This window comes from Monodelphis domestica, chromosome 4, assembly GCF_027887165.1.
Source record: "Monodelphis domestica isolate mMonDom1 chromosome 4, mMonDom1.pri, whole genome shotgun sequence".
Lineage (NCBI taxonomy): Eukaryota > Metazoa > Chordata > Mammalia > Didelphimorphia > Didelphidae > Monodelphis > Monodelphis domestica.
In genome coordinates this window covers 364,360,973-364,380,129 of record NC_077230.1, presented here as the reverse complement: position 1 = coordinate 364,380,129, position 19,157 = coordinate 364,360,973, and the positions used below count along the sequence as shown (strand labels likewise).

General features: G+C 45.5%; 1 protein-coding gene across 1 annotated transcript in view; it reads left to right on the top strand.

The window, feature by feature from the left end:
- The first annotated feature begins 312 nt into the window (after positions 1-312).
- RSPO1 (R-spondin 1) overlaps positions 313-19,157 on the top strand; it is a 30,548-nt gene continuing 11,703 nt past the window's right edge. Inside the window, exons 1-3 of the mRNA XM_056795167.1 lie at positions 313-782; positions 8,696-9,104; positions 17,395-17,586. Of these exons, the coding sequence (XP_056651145.1) occupies positions 9,011-9,104; positions 17,395-17,586 (286 nt within the window). The 5' untranslated portion in view covers positions 313-782; positions 8,696-9,010. The remainder of the gene's footprint in view (positions 783-8,695; positions 9,105-17,394; positions 17,587-19,157) is intronic.

Sequence of the window (19,157 nt, the reverse complement as noted above, 5' to 3'; positions counted from 1 at the left end):
GGAATGGTCTGCTCTGTGACTGTTTTTGCTGAGAATCTGGGGGATGAGAAGAAAATGAGACTGGAGAGGGCAAGGGGGTGGGGTGGGGTGGGGGGATTCCCACCCTTGCGGGAGCAGAGAGAATTAGCCCCACAATGAGTCTGAAGCTCCAGGGGACAGAAACACACACACACACACACACACACACACACACACACACACACGCACGCACACACGCACACACTTTCACTGGAAGTTGCGAGGGAGGCGATAAAGAGATTGAGAAAGATAGAAACCGACTGGGAGAGGAGACCGAAAGTCAGACACCCAGCCGCTCCTCTAGAGGCCGAAGGAAAGGCACAACCGGGCAACCCCGCGCTGCCAGAGACTCCCGGAGAGAAGGGCAGAAAGAGCGAGATAAAGGCACGATTTCTCTTCGAGAGACAGCAGCTAGAGAAGGGGAGCGAACGATCCAAACAGAGTCCGGGGCGGGGCGGGGCCGGGTGGGAGTTAGGGGAGGTGCCAAAGGACCGAAAAGAGGGGTGGGGCACCAGCCCCGGAGAGGGTGAGCCTTCGGCTCAGTTCCCTTGCCTGCAGATTGAGCAATTTGGGAGCGGGAGGAGCTGAGCCTAACCAAGCGGAGGAGAGGGGGCGCGGGAGGCTGGGCGCACGGGGCTGGCCGGCAGCGCCCCTCGCCCCCTCCCGGCCCCTGTCCCAGCCTTCAGGACGGCTTCGGACCCGACAGGGAAGGATAACGGGGGCCCAAGCATAGTCGGATTTGGGGGATCGCGAAACCAGCCGAGGTAAAGACGCCGACATCTCGATCCTGTCTGGGACTAAGGGCAGAGATCCTGATTCTACCTGAAATTGGGTGGGGGAGGGTGGAGAGACCAGAGCTTGGCACCCACTCCCACCAAGAGAGCCTCCACGCTGGTGGACCAGACAGTTTGGGAGCCTGAGACTGGACAGATCGGCCTCTCCCTTTGGGTAGCGGGAGTAATAAGGGGAGGGGGCAGGTGGGAGAGGAACCTCGTTTATTCCCAGCACCTGTCTGATGGAGTTGAAGCAGTGGTAAGGACAGCCAAGGGACCCAGGTGAAGGAATTCCCTATCCCAAAGACCATTCCAGGGTCTTTTCATCATTCCCCCCCCCAACCCTCCCCACCCGCCGCCAAAGCCTCTCCTATGCTTCCTATACATTGCTACCCCCATGCCCATCCTTCACTTTCTTCTGGCCCCTGTCCTGGTACTGTTCTGAGGGCAAACGCTGTGTGGCCAGATCTAAGAGCTAGAAAAGACTGGAGTCAGGGAGTAGGAGGACAATTTACTACTCTTCTCGCCTCCTCCCATCATCGTGTTTCCTCTCCTTTCCCCCTCCTCCTCCCCCCCCCATACTTGGGGGGCCAGGGATGCAGACTGAAAGTAGGGGAATGGAGTGGAGATAAACCTCAAGCAGGGACTGGTACAAAGTCTCCTGGACTTCTTTTTTGCTGCATTGTGGCCACTTAGATCCCAAGGGAGTGCTCCTGGCCCTTGCCTGAAGGGGGGAGGGGGCTTCACATGAGTCTGCTTGGATAGAAAGTGACCTGGGTTGACTCTGGGCTTGGGGAGGGCCCATGAGGGTTGGAAAGATTTTATTTGCCTTGCACTCCACTTCCTTTCCCCCCACCCCCACGGGAGGGGCCTCTCCTCACCTTCTGGGTCCCCTAGCATCTGGCTCAGCTCTATCTGAGGGAGACACAAATCTCCCACAGGTCAGGTTTACATTAGGGCTGCCCCCTGCAGCCCCTTTCCCCCACCCCCTACCAGTCTGCTGAGGTATAATACATCAGCTCAGGCTGGGCCAGTGATGGGATTAGGCTTCAAACCTCTCCCCAATGCACAGCCCCCATCCCCCAAGGAGTAAGGATGGGGATGGTTTACATTTTCTGTTTGTATCAGGCTCCCAAGCACCAATTTATCCTGATTGAATTTGCAAACAAGAGAGTGAAAGTTATTTCAGCCATGCCCCTTCCCCAGCTGTGTCCCTCCCCTCCCCTCTTCTCTCCACTTCAGCTCTAGCTACCTTCTCCCTGACCACAGTGCCCCCAGCTGTGTCCCTTTTCACCAAGCCACAACCCTACAGCTGGGTCCCCTTCTCCCTTGTCATGCCCCTTAGCTGGATCTCCCTCTTTTCCATCCATCAACCCCATGCCTATACTCTGGGTAACAATCTTTAGCTAATACCCCTTCCTTGTATTTTGGGATGGGAGATAAGTGGAACCCCTATTCTGGTGCCTCCTCCTTCTTCTGAAGATGGGATTTCACAGGAGGAAAGGAAGAGAGAAGGGAAGCTGGGGTTGGAGGACTCTCTCACCCTAGGAAGATTAAGAACAGGTGAGGCCCTTTGGCAACACCATCACCCGGAGCCCTCCAATCATATTTACAGTGCAGTGTCATGCAAAATGGAATTTGGGGGCCCTCTGACTTGGTGGCCTTGGAGGGCCTTGACTATTGATGCCTTTTTTTTAAATTAATTGATCTTTTCCCTTTCCCCATCTTCACTGATACTGGAATATTGTTAAGAAGTGACTGTTGTTCCCCCCCCCCCCAACTTTCTTCCTTCTTTCTTCATCCCTAATCCTCCTGCTCATAAACCCATGCAGCCCATGCAGAAAAGGCCTTTGAGAAACTGCCCTTTCTGTCTCTACTCACTCAACCTGCCCCCCAGCACGACGCAATCCATAAGAACGGGGTCCCAGACCCGACTTCTAAGTCACTGGCTTGTTCTCTGTCCATTCCCTCTCGATGCCTTACATTGAATCCCCCCTGCTAGTACTTAATAAAATGCATAAGAAAGGCATGTTGACTGACTGGCTAACTAGTACCCATCAGCTGTCAGTCTTAAGGAAATCGGGAAACTTACAAGAAAGTCAGGAGCTCAGTCCTTCCCTTCTGAGGATGTGCTCAGTGGGACTAAGTGTCATTCTGAATATCCTGGGTTTGGGGCACCTTTGAGATTACAGACTAGTGGCCTGGAGGATGTTGGAGACTTTGAAGTCTTTCTGCCAGATGTCTTACAGTTATGGGGAAAGGAACCTGGAATCCTGGGTCCTAGCACCAGCTCTACTAACTTGCTCTATGAACCTCTTATCCTCTATTAACCTCCTCAGTTGTAAAATGAAAACGTCTGGGCTAAATGGTTGCTAGAAAGTCCCTTCTAGATAGAATTCTATGCAACAAAGATTTCCACCCCATCTCTGACCTATCACTCTCCCCTGCACATGACTGAGCTTTTACTTTTATCCCTTCGATTATGATTAACTCCCATCCCCCCCCCCCAATTACTTATGCATCCGACCATCAGGGTGATAACTAGGCATGCTCCAGGCCCCTTCCAAGTCTGATCTTCTGTGCTACTGTAATGACTAGAAATGGATTTGGGGGGTCTTTGAAGAGAGGAGTAAGTGGTGAGAGCATCAGGTGGGAGAAAGATTGGGAAAACCTGGAGGGAGGTGGGCTTGAAGCTAGAAAAGAGCTCCTTGGGGAGCTTGAGTGGGACGCTGGCTCCTTGGTAGGTAAGAGGGGTATCACTGGAGGAGGATTAATTCAAAGGAGCCTCCTGAGTTGAGGGAGGCCTTTGGGGGGGCACCGAGGATTCCCTGCAGGCTTCGGCTGAAATGCCAGGCAAGATCCCTCAGCCTCACGTAAACACTCTTCCCAGGCAGCTTAACCACTTGAGCTTGTGTGTAGCCTTCAAAGCTTGGGTGGGGGTGGGGTGGAGGGTCTTGGGTGAGGAGGGGAAGGAGGTCCTGAACTTCTAGCTAGATAATGATTTATCTCCTCCCCTGGTGGGCTCTGGGAACCTAGGGGATAGGAGAGCTGATTGTAAAGAGGAGGTTGGGGGATGGTAAATCTGGGTGTCTCAGGGCTGGCAGTGAGGGGACGATGGGGGAGTTTAGGAGGAAAAGGGCCAGAGGCCAGGGGAGGTGCCCAGATCTTCCTGCTGGACCTTTTTTATCTTTCTGAGGAGGCTCTGGGGAAGGAGGGGTCCATCTCAGAGAAGGGAGAGGCAGACTCTTCTGAGGGAGCTGTCAGGGAAGTCAGGCTCCCTAGACTCAGCAAGACCTATCTATTCTAAGCCAGCTTGGAGAGTTCAGGGTCCAGGGACTCAGGAGATGGCCACCCAGGAAAGTGCTGGATTAAAAAGAAATCTATCCATTAGCTGTGTGACCCTGGACAAGTCACTTAACCTTTTTCAGTTTCTGTTTCTTCATCTGCAAAATAAGGACCATCATGGCACCTATCTCATAATGTTGCAATGAGGATCAAACATGATTATCTGTCTATCTATCTAGAGAAAGAGAATTTTGTAACTTAAAGTATATAAATGCTTTAAATATATATAAATAAGTTCCCTGAAGGAGACAAGAGTTCAAGCATAAATATAAGTTTCTGGATCTTACTATTAAAGAGTCTCCATTACCACTTGGACTTAAGGTCTTGGCTAGCCTGGGGCATGGAGAGAGAAAGGGACTTTCCTAGCATCCAATAACTATATAAATAAGACAGAGGCAGAATTTGAACCTGGCTCCTCCTGACTCCAGGATCAGCTCTCTATCTACTACTACATGAGACTGCCTCTCAGCAATGGGATCATGGGATTCAATTTTGTAAGTGTGCAAGCTAGGTAAAGACCCTCAGAAACTAGTGACTTTTTTTAAGAGAGAGAAGGAAGGAAGGAAGGAAGGAAGGAAGGAAGGAAGGAAGGAAGGAAGGAAGGAAGGAAGGAAGGAAGGAAGGAAGGAAGGAAGGAAGGAAGGAAGGAAGGAAGGAAGGAAGGAAGGAAGGAAGGAAGGAAGGAAGGAAGGAAGGAAGGAAGAAAAAAGGAGAGAGGGAGGGAGGAAGGAAGGAAGAAAGAAAGAAAGAAAGAAAGAGAGAGAGAGAGAAAGAAAGAAAGAAAGAAAGAAAGAGAAAGAAAGAAAGAGAGAAAGAAAGAAAGAAAGAGAGAGAAAGAAAGAAAGGAAGGAAGAGAGAAAGAAAGAAAGAAAGAAAGAAAGAAAGAAAGAAAGAAAGAAAGAAAGAAAGAAAGAAAGAAAGAAAGAAAGAAAGAAAGAAAGAAAGAAAGAAAGAAAGAAAGAAAGAAAGAAAGAAAGAAAGAAAGAAAGAAAGAAAGAAAGAAAGAAAGGAAGGAAGAAAGAAAGGAAGGAAGAGAGAAAGGAAGAGAGAAAGAAAGAAAGGAAGGAAGAGAGAAAGAAAGAAAGGAAGAGAGAAAGGAAGAGAGAAAGAAAGAGAGAAAGAAAGAAAGGAAGGAAGAGAGAAAGAAAGAAAGGAAGAGAGAAAGGAAGAGAGAAAGAAAGAAAGGAAGAGAGAAAGGAAGAGAGAAAGAAAGAAAGGAAGGAAGAGAGAAAGAAAGGAAGGAAGAGAGAAAGAAAGGAAGGAAGAGAGAAAGAAAGGAAGGAAGAGAGAAAGAAAGGAAGAAAGAAAGAAAGAAAGAAAGAAAGAAAGAAAGAAAGAAAGAAAGAAAGAAAGAAAGAAAGAAAGAAAGAAAGAAAGGAAGAGAGAAAGAAAGAAAGAAAGGAAGAGAGAAAGAAAGAAAGAAAGGAAGAGAGAAAGAAAGAAAGAAAGAAAGAAAGAAAGGAAGGAAGGAAGAGAGAAAGAAAGAAAGAAAGAAAGGAAGGAAGGAAGGAAGAGAGAAAGAAAGAAAGAAAGAAAGGAAGGAAGGAAGAGAGAAAGAAAGAAAGGAAGGAAGGAAGGAAGGAAGAGAGAAAGAAAGAGAGAGAGAGAAAGAAAGAAAGGAAGGAAGGAAGAGAGAAAGAGAGAGAGAGAGAAAGAAAGAAAGGAAGGAAGGAAGAGAGAAAGAAAGAGAGAGAGAGAAAGAAAGGAAGGAAGGAAGGAAGGAAGGAAGAGAGAAAGAAAGAGAGAGAGAAAGAAAGTGAACATATTCCAGCCCTACACAAAGACAGAGACGGCAAGTCTCCCTTCCTTCTGGTTTCCCTCCTTGGGGAGCAGGTCAGGTGGATTGTAGGAACCCCCACCACAGCAGCTCACATTTCTGGAGCCCTTTAGGTTTTGCTAAGCCCTTTACTGTCAGTTGATTGAGGAGCCAGTTGGTGTAATGGTCAGAGCTCTGATTCTAAAGTTGGAGGAGCCAACTCTCATGCTTACTAGGGGTGAGACTTTACCCTTAAAAAGGGTTGTTTTGACGTTTTGGTTTTTTGCCCCTGGGGAAGCCACTGTCACCTCAGTGACACAATGAGGCATCAGAGGAGGACTTTAGGGGAAGAATGGGCAGAAGGGAACGTGATTAAGTATGAAAGAGTGCGTGTGAATGAATGTGTATGGAAAGGGTTATGTTCCCAGGATGGGCTCAGAGTCTACATAATCGAACTTCCGGGATAACTTAGCCTCTGCTCTGTGTATGCCCTGGACTCCCATCCCTAGGCTATGCTGGGTGGGATGGTGGGAGGGGGGGCTGATGGGAGAGGAAGGGGATGGACTCAGGGCTGTCTGGGTCACTCTGGCCAGCAAAGCTGCCAGGGGGGATTAGCCTAATTTTCTGTGTCGTTGGCCTGAGTGGCGCCTGCTGCCTCTTTTATTCCGGCACAATGGCAGTGGCCGCCCGCCCTGCTGTGTCAGAAGTTTCTGTGCCCCCAGGAAGTCTCACTCCTCTCCTTCCTGCCCAGTCCAGAGAGAGGGACAGACACCAGCCAATGCCCACAGGGCTAGAGAACAAGGACCTCAAGGAAAGGCGAAGGCTTGGAGAATCCCAGGTTTGGGGAAACAGGTTCGCCCGCCCTCTACTGATAGCGAGGGGATTGTCAGTAGCTCTGACTGGAGAGGGAGTGGGGGCTGGGGGAAGAGGAGAGGTGGCTCCCGAATCTGCCTGAACACCTCCAGTGACAGGGAGCTCATCCTTTTGGAAATGCCTCCAGGTATAGAGGTATAGAAAGAGCTATGGACTTGGAATCAGGAGAAGTTGGGTTTAAATTTCATGCAACACTAAACAGTAACTTTGGACAAATTCCATGAGTTTCCTGAGCCTTCGTTTCTTCAGATGTAAGATAGGGTAAGTCACTTAACCCCAGTTGCCTATCCACTACGAGTCTTCTGCCTTGGAACCAGAGCTCAGTGTTGATTCCAAGGCAGAAGGTAGGGATTTTAAAATAATAAATAAAAAAAGATCAAGCTCAGAGACTACCCTCTACCGGAGGCCTTTCCTGATATCCCCAACTTCCTCCTCAAATTACTATATTCAACTACTTTGTATATAGTCCTATTTACTCACCTTTTAATTTATTCTAGTCAGACAAATGCACACACATTTATTTGTTTGTTTGTTTGTATCACCCACTCAGATAGAGTCAGGCCTGACTGGAGTCAAGAAGACTCTAATTCAAATTTGGCCTCAAACACTTCCTAGCTGTGTGACCCTGGGCAAGTCACTAGACCCCAATCGACTAGCCCTGTTTTGGAATTGTTACCAAGACAGAACTAATACTAAGACAAAGGGTAAAAAAGAAAGTAAAGTCCCTGTGAGTAGAAATTATTTTGTTTTCCAAATTTATATTTCTAGAACCTGGCAGATGAATGAATGATTTCCCAGACTCCTCAGCTACTGGTGCTTTCCCCTCTCAATGTATTTTTTCTCTGCTCTACATCTATGTTGCACAAGCCTATGTATGTATAGCTTGTCTCCCCCGGTAGAATATAATCTCCCCAAGGACAGGGACTATTTTTTTCTTTTTGTAAAAAAAAATCCCAAGCACTTAGCACAGTAACTGGCACATAGTAAATGTTTGCTAATACTGTTCTCGAAGCTGAACACCAGTAATTCTTTCCCTCTAGAGTACCCCTCTTCTGCATTCAAGTTGCTTCAAGTTGTTAATATCTTTCTTACAGAGAGTCACATCAGATCAGGGGAGCAATGGGGCTCTCAGATCTCTCTAATATCTCAGAACGGACAGTAGTCTGGGTGAATGAGGACTCTGAGACAGTAACAAACTGATTTGCACAACTCCTCCCAAGCCCAGGCTTCTAGGAATATTAGCAACTTTGGTTCCTGTGTCCATAATATGCCAAGAATTCCTAAGAAAATACCAAGATTCTAGGGTCAGCTAGGTAGCACAATGGATTCAGGAGGTTGAACTCTGCCCTCAGATACTTCTTAGCTGTATGACCCTGGACAAGTCACTTAACCCCCATTGCCTAGCCCGTGCCATTTTTCTGTCTTAGATAATTGATACTAAAATAGAAGGTAAGAGTTTTTAAAAAGGAAAGGAAAGGAAGAGAAAAGAGGAGGGAAGAGAAGAGAAGAGGAGAAGAAGGGAAGGGAAGGGAAGGGAAGGGAAGGGAAGGGAAGAGAAGGGAAGGGAAGGGAAGAAAAAGGGAAGGGAAGGGAAGGGAAGAAAAAGGGAAGGGAAGGGAAGGGAAGGATAAAGGAAAGGAAAGGAAAGGAAAGGAAAGGAAAGGAAAGGAAAGGAAAGGAAAGGAAAGGAAAGGAAAGGAAAGGAAAGGAAAGGAAAGGAAAGGAAAGGAAAGGAAAGGAAAGGAAAGGAAAGGAAAGGAAAGGAAAGGAAAGGAAAGGAAAGAAAGGAGGGGAAGGGGAAGACCAACACCAAGATTTTGGTTCAGGAAAAGAATAAGGCAGAAGCAGGGGGATTTGAGAAGGCTTAATAATGCTTGCTTGCTTGATTGATTGATTGATTAAATGCCTCTTTTTGCCCTTTTCCTTTCAGGTTCCATTTAGGTGTGACTGTGCCTTAATGTTCCAGCAGAAGTTATAAGCAGCTGTCCTCGGATGTGACAGTGCCTCTCCTTCCGCCTCTCCCTAAGCCTCCAAGGTGGGGAAAGAATTTCTGAATTCCCTATGGGGCTGATAGCAGAGCTGCACCTCCCCTGCCCTCCTCCATCACCCTCTGAGATTATGGTGGCTGTGGGCTATGGTCCAGACCTGGGACCCACCTCGCTGACCCAGCCCTGCAGCCACTAGCTGGAGCTAGGTGCCCCCAGACCACGCTGCCTTCCAGGGGGCCAGGAGCTGGGGAGTGACTATGCGGCTTGGACTGTTGGTGGTGGCCCTCATTCTGAGCTGGATGCATCTTGCTGGCAGTAACCGAGGACTGAAGGGGAAAAGGCAGAGGCGGAGTATGTAAAGGGCCAGGTCTGAGGTGGCTTGGGGGATGGGAGAAGGGAAGGCCATTGGGAGTTTCATTTTCTCAGCATGATTTATCATATCTTAGAATCTTGGATTCATGGGAAACTTAGAGGTCCCTGACGTAAGAATCTCTTCTATGTTATCCCCAACAAATGGTCATCCAGCCTTCCTTGAACACTTCCAATGATGGAAAACTTACTCCCTCCCAAGGCAGTCCACTCAGTTGTCTGACAGTTCTGATGAAGGTCTTTTGTTGAGCTAAAGTCTTTTCCCTTATAAACTATAGTTTTTCTTCTTTTTTACCTTTGTGTGTGTGTACCCCTTTGATGGTCTAGTGAAACCTGTAGACCCTTTTCAGAATAGTGCTTTTTTTTAACCCTTACCTTAATTCTCAGAATCACTACTGTGTATTGGTTCCAAGGCAGAAGAGTGGTAAGGGCTGGGCAATGGCAGTTAAATGACTGGCCCAGGGTCACACAGCTAGGAAGTGTCTGAGGTCAGATTTGAACCCAGGACCTTACATTTCTAGGCCTGGCTCTCAATCCAGAGCCCCCCAGCTGCCCCCCAGAAGAGTACTTTTAAAGGAATACAATACAATACAATACATAGAATGACGAAGGAAAGCAATTATATTGAAATGACTATATTTTTAAATATTTGCAAATTTTAGATAAAGAAAAGGATAGTGTAAAGGATAAAACTAGATTTGGAATCAAAAAGGACCTGAGTTTGAATCTTACCGGTGATACCATTTGACATTCTCTGTTTTAAGGTTCCTTTTAGCTCTGACATTCTATATTCCGATGTCCCTCCCTCCCAGCTTTGATATTCTCTGTTCTAAAGTCCTTTTTTGGCTCTGACATTCTATATCTTGAGGTCCCTGGCCAACTCACTTAACTTCTCTGACCCTCAGTTTCCTCATCTGTAAAATGGGGACAATCATAGCACCTACTCCATAGTGCTGTTGTGAGAATCAGATGAGTTAATATATGTAAAGCCCTTTGCAAACTTCAAAGTACAATTTAAATATTAGCTACTGTTGTTCTTATTCCTCTAAATGGTCCTAGTTCTGTCCTCTGTTGTTGAGCATAAGAAGGTGAAACTGCCAGAGCTTTGCTTTGTGTCTTGTCTGAGCCTCAGTTTCTATATCTGTAAAATGGGGCTACTAACACAGTCTCTCTATCTCCCAGGATTATTGTGAAGAGCATGTTCTGTGAACTGTAAAGTGCTGTCGAAATGAGAACTGTTATTATTTTCTGCTTGATGGATTGTCTGTGGCAAGAGTCCAGTGCTGGGCCAGCTTCCCTCTGTTGCCCAGTCCCTTGGGGAGTCCCCCCCCAACCAGTTGTCAGCAGAGTGCTTGGGACATGCATGTTGTTTTTAATATTAGCTGAAGTAAAGTATCATTAGGGAATTCCATTTGTTAGCAAAAAAAAAAAAGACTAGTGAAATTGCAAGTCCAAGAGCAATGCTTTTGAGACGTCCTTTTAAAAGTATGCCCATTGACGCCCTTCTCTGTGTGCGTGCATAAGCAAGACTTGGCCCAAGATGCTTTGTTTGTCCTCTGAGGCTTTCTGCAACTGCCAAAGGAGAGAATAGAAGTGGCAGGGCTGGGGGCACAGCTCAGGGCAAGGGCCTCACCACTGAATGGCACTGAACCTGCTGGTTAGTTTCATTCACCTGGTCTGAAATTTACATTAACCAGAGACCTGGATATACAATAAGTCACAAGCCTGCCTTCTCTTTGGTTGGGAGTATATTGAGTTACAGACTAAATTGCTTTCATTTCCATTCTCTCACTGGCTTCTCACAGGGACCCTGGGAAAGAAGGCAGGGCAAAATGAGGATGATCATCCTCTCTTACAGATTCAGATGGAAGGGACCTCAGGACATAGTGTGTTGGAGCTGGGAGGGGCATTTGAACAGAGCATGTCAGAGCTGGGAGAGACCTTCAGACAGAGAACATCAAAGTTGCAAAGGATCCCAGAACATAGAACATCAGAGCTGAAAAAGACTAGAACAGAGAATATCAAAGCTAGGAGGAACTTCAGGACAGAACATCAGAGCTGAAAAAGACTAGAACAGAGAATATCAAAGCTGGAAGGAACTTCAGGATAGAACATCAGAGCTGAAAAAGACTAGAACAGAGAATATCAAAGCTGGAAGGAACTTCAGGACAGAACATCAGAGCTGAAAAAGACTAGAACAGAGAATATCAAAGCTGGGAGGAACTTCAGGACATAGAACATCAGAGCTGAAAAAGACTAGAACAGAGAATATCAAAGCTGGAAGGAACTTCAGGACAGAACATCAGAGCTGAAAAAGACTAGAACAGAGAATATCAAAGCTGGAAGGAACTTCAGGATAGAATATCAGAGCTGAAAAAAGACTAGAACAGAGAATATCAAAGCTGGAAGGAACTTCAGGATAGAATATCAGAGCTGAAAAAAGACTAGAACAGAGAATATCAAAGCTGGGAGGAACTTCAGGATAGAATATCAGAGCTGAAAAAAGACTAGAACAGAGAATATCAAAGCTGGGAGGAACTTCAGGACATAGAACATCAGAGCTGAAAAAGACTAGAACAGAGAATATCAAAGCTGGGAGGAACTTCAGGATAGAATATCAGAGCTGAAAAAAGACTTTAGAACAGAGAATATCAGCTGGGAGGAACTTCAGGAGTAGAATGTCAGAGCTGAAAAGGGCCACTAGAGCAGAGAATATCAAAACTAGAAGGAACTTTAGGACATAGAACATCAGAATTGAAAAGGAACTTAAAACAGAGAATTACCAATGAAAGGATCCTAAGGAGAAGAATGGTAGAAGTGGAGAGAGTATTAGACAGACTTGGAGTTAGGAAGACCTGGGTTTGAGACACTCTTTAGATATTTAATACTATGTTGTCTTGAGCAAGCCACTTAACTGCTTTCTGCCTCAGTTTCCTCACCTGTAAAATGGGGATAATAACAATTAGCACCTGACTACAGGGACTTTACAAGGATTAAATGAGGCACTGTTTATGAAGTGGTTTTGCAAATGGTCATCATTATTATAATAATGTCAGTTATTATTATTAACATAGGACACAAGTTGTCAGGGTTAAAATACAGAGCCAAAAAAAGAGGTCCGGATGGACCCTGGGAGACCAGATAGTGCTCTAGACCATTTAGAGATGTGGACATTGATGCTCAAAGAGAAGAGTTCAAGCTCAGTCAAGAAACATTTATTAAGCACCTACTGTGCACCAGGCACTGTACTAAACACAGGGGATACAAAGAGGCAAAAGACAGTCCTGTGACCCTGAGGAGCTCCCATTCTAATGGGTGAGACAACACAAAAAAAAGAAAGTCACATAAGTGTGTGTCAGAGCCCAGATGAGAAGCCAGGCCAGCGCTCTTAGAAGCATTAAGAGGGATGCCCCAAGCCATGGCGGGGGAAAGGTGGGCACATCTGGTAGTAATCTTTTGGCTCTTTCTAGGGACGAGGGAAGAGAAATGGGCAGAGGTATAAGAACCCTTGACAGTCCCCTGTGGGTTGGTTTCCCAAGTCTGTGTCTTGGGTATCTACTAGGTTACAATGGAAAGGGTTAGGGTTCCTTCAGCCTTTCCCTCCACCTTTGTGATTCAGACTTCTGACCTCCAGACTGTCCAGTGGGTTGCCTCGCTACCCTCTCGAAGACCACAGACCTGCTGGTCAGTGGCTAACTTCCAGTTAGCCCAGTGGCCCTGGGTCAGTGGCTAACTTCCAGTCCCCAACAGAGGTGTCCACTGTCCTAGGAACTCGGACATGGAAATTGGGAGGAGTTGGGACTTTATGATGGGGGAAAGGAGTGAGTCCATATGAGATTTGTGGGTAAGAACTATGGGGATCCCAGAGGGAGGAAGAAGGGACCTTTGTCTTCCCTCTACCCAGGAGGCTCTAGTGGCCATGGCTTTCCAGGCACTTAGAGGAAAGGGTTTGCAAATAGATAGGAAATGGTATATTCTGTAATCTCCACAAAATATTTCTTTAGTATTTGTGTCTGGAAGATTACTGTAGAACTTGGAATCAGGAAGACTTGGGTTTGAAACCCACCATGGCAACTAGTTGTGTAACCCCTGGATATGTCATTTAATCACCTGCCTCAGTTTCCTCATCTGTTAAATGGACATAACAATAGAACCTACCTCAGAAAGATGTAGCAAATGAGAGAACAGATCTCAAGGAAAGCCCTGTATAAGATGCAGTTTATTCCCATAACTCATGATGGGGTGAAGTTTGGACTTCTCATTTTCACTGAGGAAAGAAGGAAACTTCCAGTGTGGAGATTTTGGTAACTTGTCTGTAATGTACAGTTTTTAAGACAGTTGCCGTGAGGAGCCAGGGGACTTGCCTATATTTGCACAGCTAGTGTATGTCAAGAAAAGGACTCAAATCCAGGACTTCCTGATTCCATGGTTAGCCTTATAGATCCCTCTCTCCACTATGTTACAGATATCACTAGCCCCATTTTACAGACCAGGAAATTGAGACTCAAGGAAGATTAGTGACTTATCCAGGTCATCCATTTAGTAAGCATCAGTGATAGGACTGGAACCCAGGTTTCTCTAACTACAGGTTCAGGGACCTTTCCATTCTGCCATGTGGCCTCTCTTGAGAGGAATGATCACACAGTCCCTGTCCCTAGTTTTTTTTTGGGGGGGGGGGAGGGTAGAGAATAAAATATGTATGTAAATAAATTAGCATTGGCAGAATGAGGGAGTTGGAGTGACTAGATCAATGTGAGAATTCTTTTCATCGATGCATATTGGTGACTTGCTTATAATGTATAGTCTTAGAACCAGAATGGACCTTAAAGGCTATCTATTCCAGCCCCCTCACTCTACCAATTAGGAAACTAGAAAGAACCTTGGTGTAGTAAACAGGGCCTTGGCTCAGTGCCAGGAAAGCCTGGGTTCAAATCCTGTCACAGATATTTAGGAGGTTCGTGATCCTGAACAATTAGATTCTGAGCTCCTCGAGGGCAAGGACCATCTTTTGACTCTTTGTATCCACTGAGCTTAAGCATAGTGCCTGGCACATAGCAGCTGCTTGATACATATTGATGATTGATTGCTGATCTAGTAAACAAATCATGTGGTTTCTCTATACCCCAGAGGTCTCCTCATCCATAAAATGTAAAGATTGAACTCAATAACCTCTAAGTCTCTTCCCAGCTACAAATATATGCTGGCATGACTCAGAAATTAAGCTACTTGTCCATAGTCACATAACCAGGATATATCAGAGGCAGGATTTGAACCCAGGATTTTCTGACTCTAAGACTAGCCCTCTGTTCACTATGCTATTATCCTTCTCTAAATGATATAACTAAAGTTACCCAAAACAAAATATTTTTAAAACTTCATAGAGAACCAGGCCTAAAGTTTGGATGGACCTGGGTTTAAATTTGAAATCAGAGACATCCTAGCTCTGAGACCCTGGATAAATCACTTACCCTGTTTGCCTAGTCTTTGCCCCTCTGCCTTAGAGTTTTTACTAAGACAGAATATAAGATTTGTTTTTTTTTTAATTACTCAATGTGTGTCACTGACTTCTGTGATAAATACTGGCCAAACCAGAGAAAAACCAGCAGGTTGGCAATCCTGGCTCTTACTGAAATCTGAATACCAAGTTGTAGGAGTGCAGAGGAGGGATGAATGGGAGGCAGGGGATGGATCTTGGCTAAGGCCTACATCATTCCATGATAATCCATCTCCAAGACATTCACCTTTTTTTTACGGACTTGGCCTGGCTTCAGCCCCTTAGCACTGCAAAGAGCATTTTTCTGACTAATCCTGAAAACAGCACCAAGTAGATTTTGGAAAGAAATGTAGAAAGGAGGGAAAGGAAATTCTTTTCTTCCTTCTTTCCTTCCTTGCTTCCTTGCTTCCTTCCTTCCTTTCTTCCTTCCTTCCTTCCTTGCTTTCTTGCTTCCTTCCTTCCTTCCTTCCTTACTTGCTTTCTTGCTTCCTTTCTTTCTTGCTTCCTTCCTTTCTTGCTTTCTTTCTTTTTCTTCCTTCCTTCCTTCTTTCCTTCCTTCCTTCCTTCCTTCCTTCCTTCCTTCCTTCCTTTCTTCCTTCCTTCCTTCCTTCCTTCCTTGCTTTCTTGCTTCTTTTCTTTCTTTTTCTTCCTTTCTTCCTTCCTTCCTTTCTTGCTTTCTTCCTTGCTTCTCTCCTCTCCTTTGCTCTCTCTTTCTTCTTTCCTCCTTCCCTCCCTTATTTCTATCTCTACTTTTTGTCTTAGTAACAACACTAAGACAGAAGGACAACAAGGGCTGGACAGGTGGCTTTAAATGACTTGCCCACACAGCTAAAAAAAATTTATCTGAGGCCAGATTTGAATCCAGAGCCTCCTGACTCCAAGCTTGGTACTGTATCCACTGAGCTGCCTAACTGCCCCCTAGATCCTCACTTTTTAAGCATTTTTACCCCATGGTCCTTTCCTTAGGCTCCATACATAGGCTCCATAAATGATACAAAGGCCCATCTTTTACCATCTTTTTATCCTGGCAAAAGAAGGATTATATATTCATTTAGGGCTGGAAAAGACCTTAGAGGCCACCTACTTCAACCCAGCCTTCTCATTTTACAGCAGAGGAAACAGAACTGTAAAAGTTAAATGGTTTGGTCACAAAAATAGTAAGTGGAAAAAAATCCTAATTCAAGCCCAGATCCTTTTAGTTTCTATTCTATTCTATATACCCTGTCTCTGGATGGTTGAGTTTCTTAACCTAGTTTTATGGTATAACTTTGTTAATTTAAAAAACTATAGTAGGTGAAAACTTTTTTTTAACTAGGGTACAAGGCAAATAAGTGTGAAGGAGAGAGGTCCTTTAGGAAATAGCAAACTGGGTAACTGTTTAGGTTTCCAGAGCACCATTTTGTAGTAAGAAAGGGGGTTCTCTGTCCTTCGTGGTTTTCAGGCAGAAGCTAGAGATCCTCTTATCAGGGGTGGTCATGATTTGGGGAGGACTTTGGAGGTCTCTTCCAGATGTGAGTTTCAGAGCTTCCCAGACTTTCCATTCCTCCTAACGAAATGGAGGTAGGGAGAAGAGAGAGGGAAGACCAAGAATAAAAGGCAATGAGAAGACATGAGAGGGACCTGTTAAGCCAGACTTCTCTAGGTGACCCAAAGTCCTGGGAATGAGCACAGTTGGAACAGAGAAATATATGAACCTCACTGAGTGACTAGTAAGGTTGGGAGAACAATGGGCTGGGGCTGGGGGTCCCTCTCCTATGATCTGTTCTAATTCATGGCAGGGATAGGAGAGAGAGCACCACCTGCTGTTAATTCAATTCCACCAGCATTCATTAGGCTATCAGCGTTGTGACTGGGGCTCTGTACTAGGGCAGAGAAATTTAGAGGGCACTGACCCTTTTTGCAGTCCTTTGGCAGGCTGGAAACAATTTAGTTTACCATTTAATTAACAAGAATCTTTACTTAACATGGGAAGTTCCCAGATGGTAACTTCTATTTCCTTCTATTGGCAGCAGCACCTCAGGATAGCTCCTCCCTATTCACTTTGCTCCCTATGTCCCCAGTGATCTGCCTCACACCACTGGTACTGAGCACAAAAGTGTCTTGTTATGGCTCTCCCTACTAAGTGCCAAGGCCTGTGCTTAGGGCGCTGGGGATGAGAAGTTAAATATAACATAGTCAGTGTCCTCATCAAGTTTATGACCTAGGTGAGAGAGAATGTTGCATATATGGAAATAATTATGAACGAGCTCCATGAATGAATGAATGAATGAATGAATGCCCTAGGAGGGTTTGGTGATTGCCCCCTTACAAATATAATAGAAGGCAGTGTATGATAAAGAAAAAAGAGACATCTTGGTAAAGTACTCTAGAAAATGTTGAGGAGAAAGAATCCTTTCAGCAAAGGAAGGGGACCAGATTTATAAAGGAATACTATAGAGAGGGAACAACTGTGCCTTGATGGAAGAGAGGGTTTTTAAAAAGCAAAGATGAAAAGGTGGGCACAGCTTACTCAAATGTCCAAAGGTTATAAAAGGGATAAAATTGGACCTGAGTTGTAATGCAGGCTTGCAAATAGCTGCTGGCCCAGATAGAATTCTTGACAGTCTGGGCAGGGTAGAAGAGATTGGCAGAAGGTTGTTTGTCTTTGCCTGTTTCCCTTTTGGGTATGGGCCTGGGAAGCTGTAGATGCTGCTCTGGCCAGGGGGAAAAGAGGTCATTCCACAACCTGCTTACCATCTTTGTCCTTACCCCCCTCTCTCTCTTTCCCTTCCCTTGCAGTCAGCACAGAGGGAAGTCAGGCCTGTGCCAAGGGCTGTGAGCTGTGCTCTGAGGTCAACGGTTGCCTCAAGTGCTCCCCTAAGCTCTTCATCCTTCTGGAGAGGAACGACATCCGGCAGGTTGGAGTCTGCCTGCCGTCCTGCCCACCTGGATACTATGATGCTCGCAACCCTGATATGAACAAATGTATCAGTGAGTGGGGCTGTCAGGCGGGAGGCTGGGAGTAACTCCAATCCAGATCTGGGTACCTTGAGACCCTGGACACATAACTCCATGGCCTGCCATCCCATTGCTAAGCCAACGGGACCAGTCCCATCCCTGCCACAGTGGATGATTAAAGGGAGAAGGGAGGCAACATGGTACCATGGAAAGAATCTTGGATTTGAAGTTAGAGATCTTAGCTGTGAATCCTGGCTCAGCTACTTACTAAAAGTTTCTCCATCTGCAAAGATCCCTCTAAACTCTATCATCTATGAACATGAGACTTGCCTCCCTTCTGGAGTAGTACATATGGATATATTAATAAAGACAGACCCTAAGGGCTACTCAAGCAAGAAAAAAAGAAAACACTGCTCATTTTTGGTCTTCCATATCTTGTAGAATCTCTGTGGCAAATTTTAAATCTCTTGCTAACTCCCCCCTTCTCCTGAACATCTGGCTTCTGAGCAAAGGTGGCTCTTCACAGTCAAGGAATCAGGCTCAAAATTAGGAAGGTAGCTTCTTCCTGTGAGTCTCTAAGAGGAATGATTATAAGAAGTGATTTGGGGATGCTATGCTAGGTTGGATTCTCTACCTCTGAGGTTCTTAATCTTTTTCAAGTCATAGACTCCTCTAGCAGTCGGATGAAGTGGAGCCCTTCTTAGAATAATGTTTATGAATCTATAAAATAAAACATAAGATCACGAAGGAAAACAATTACATTGAAATATAATGATCAAAAAAGAAATATTTTATATTATAAAACATATAAATATATCTTATATAATAATATGTCCCCAAAGACAAAATATATATGATAAAAATGTTTTAAATATTCATAGGCTCCCTGAAATCTATCCATAGGCTTTTTGGGTAGTCTGTGGTTCCCAGATTAAGCTCTGCTCCAGGCATGGCTCATGCCCCCTTCCATGGGGTAACTGGGTGCTATTTATGATCCTGGTCCTCATGGCCCCAAGCCAACCATTCATTCAACCAACAAGCTTTTATTAAGGAATCACTGTGTGCCAAGGTTTCTGCTAAAGATCGAGGTTGCAAAACAAGCAAAATCTAGTCCAACAAGCATTCTTTAAGGGTCTACTATGGGGCTAGGCACTGGGGATCTAAACAGAATGAAAGCCAGCCCTTGCTCTCAAGGAGCTCACTCTTTACTGGTGAGTAGTAGGAGGGAGTAGCATAAGCTGGCATAAGTGGCATAGCCCAAGTTAAGGCTTCCTGGGCAATGCTCCTGTACCATTCCTTCCTAACTTATAACCAGAACAGACCTGAACTGTCTTATTCAGTCAGGTCTGGAGATAAGAAGTGCTGGGTTCAAATCTGACTTCAGATGCTTCTTAGCTGTATCACCCTGGGCAAGTCACTTAACCCCCCTTGCCTAGCCCTTATGGCTCTTTTGCCTTGGAATCAATACTTATATTGATTCTAAGACAGAAGGTAAGAGTTTTAGGTGAGAGGCCAGATGGAGAGATGGAGAGACTAGACCCTAGGACTCAGGAGATACTCATTTCTGGGTGTAGTTGTCAAGTCCAGGGAGGTAGGAAGTCAGG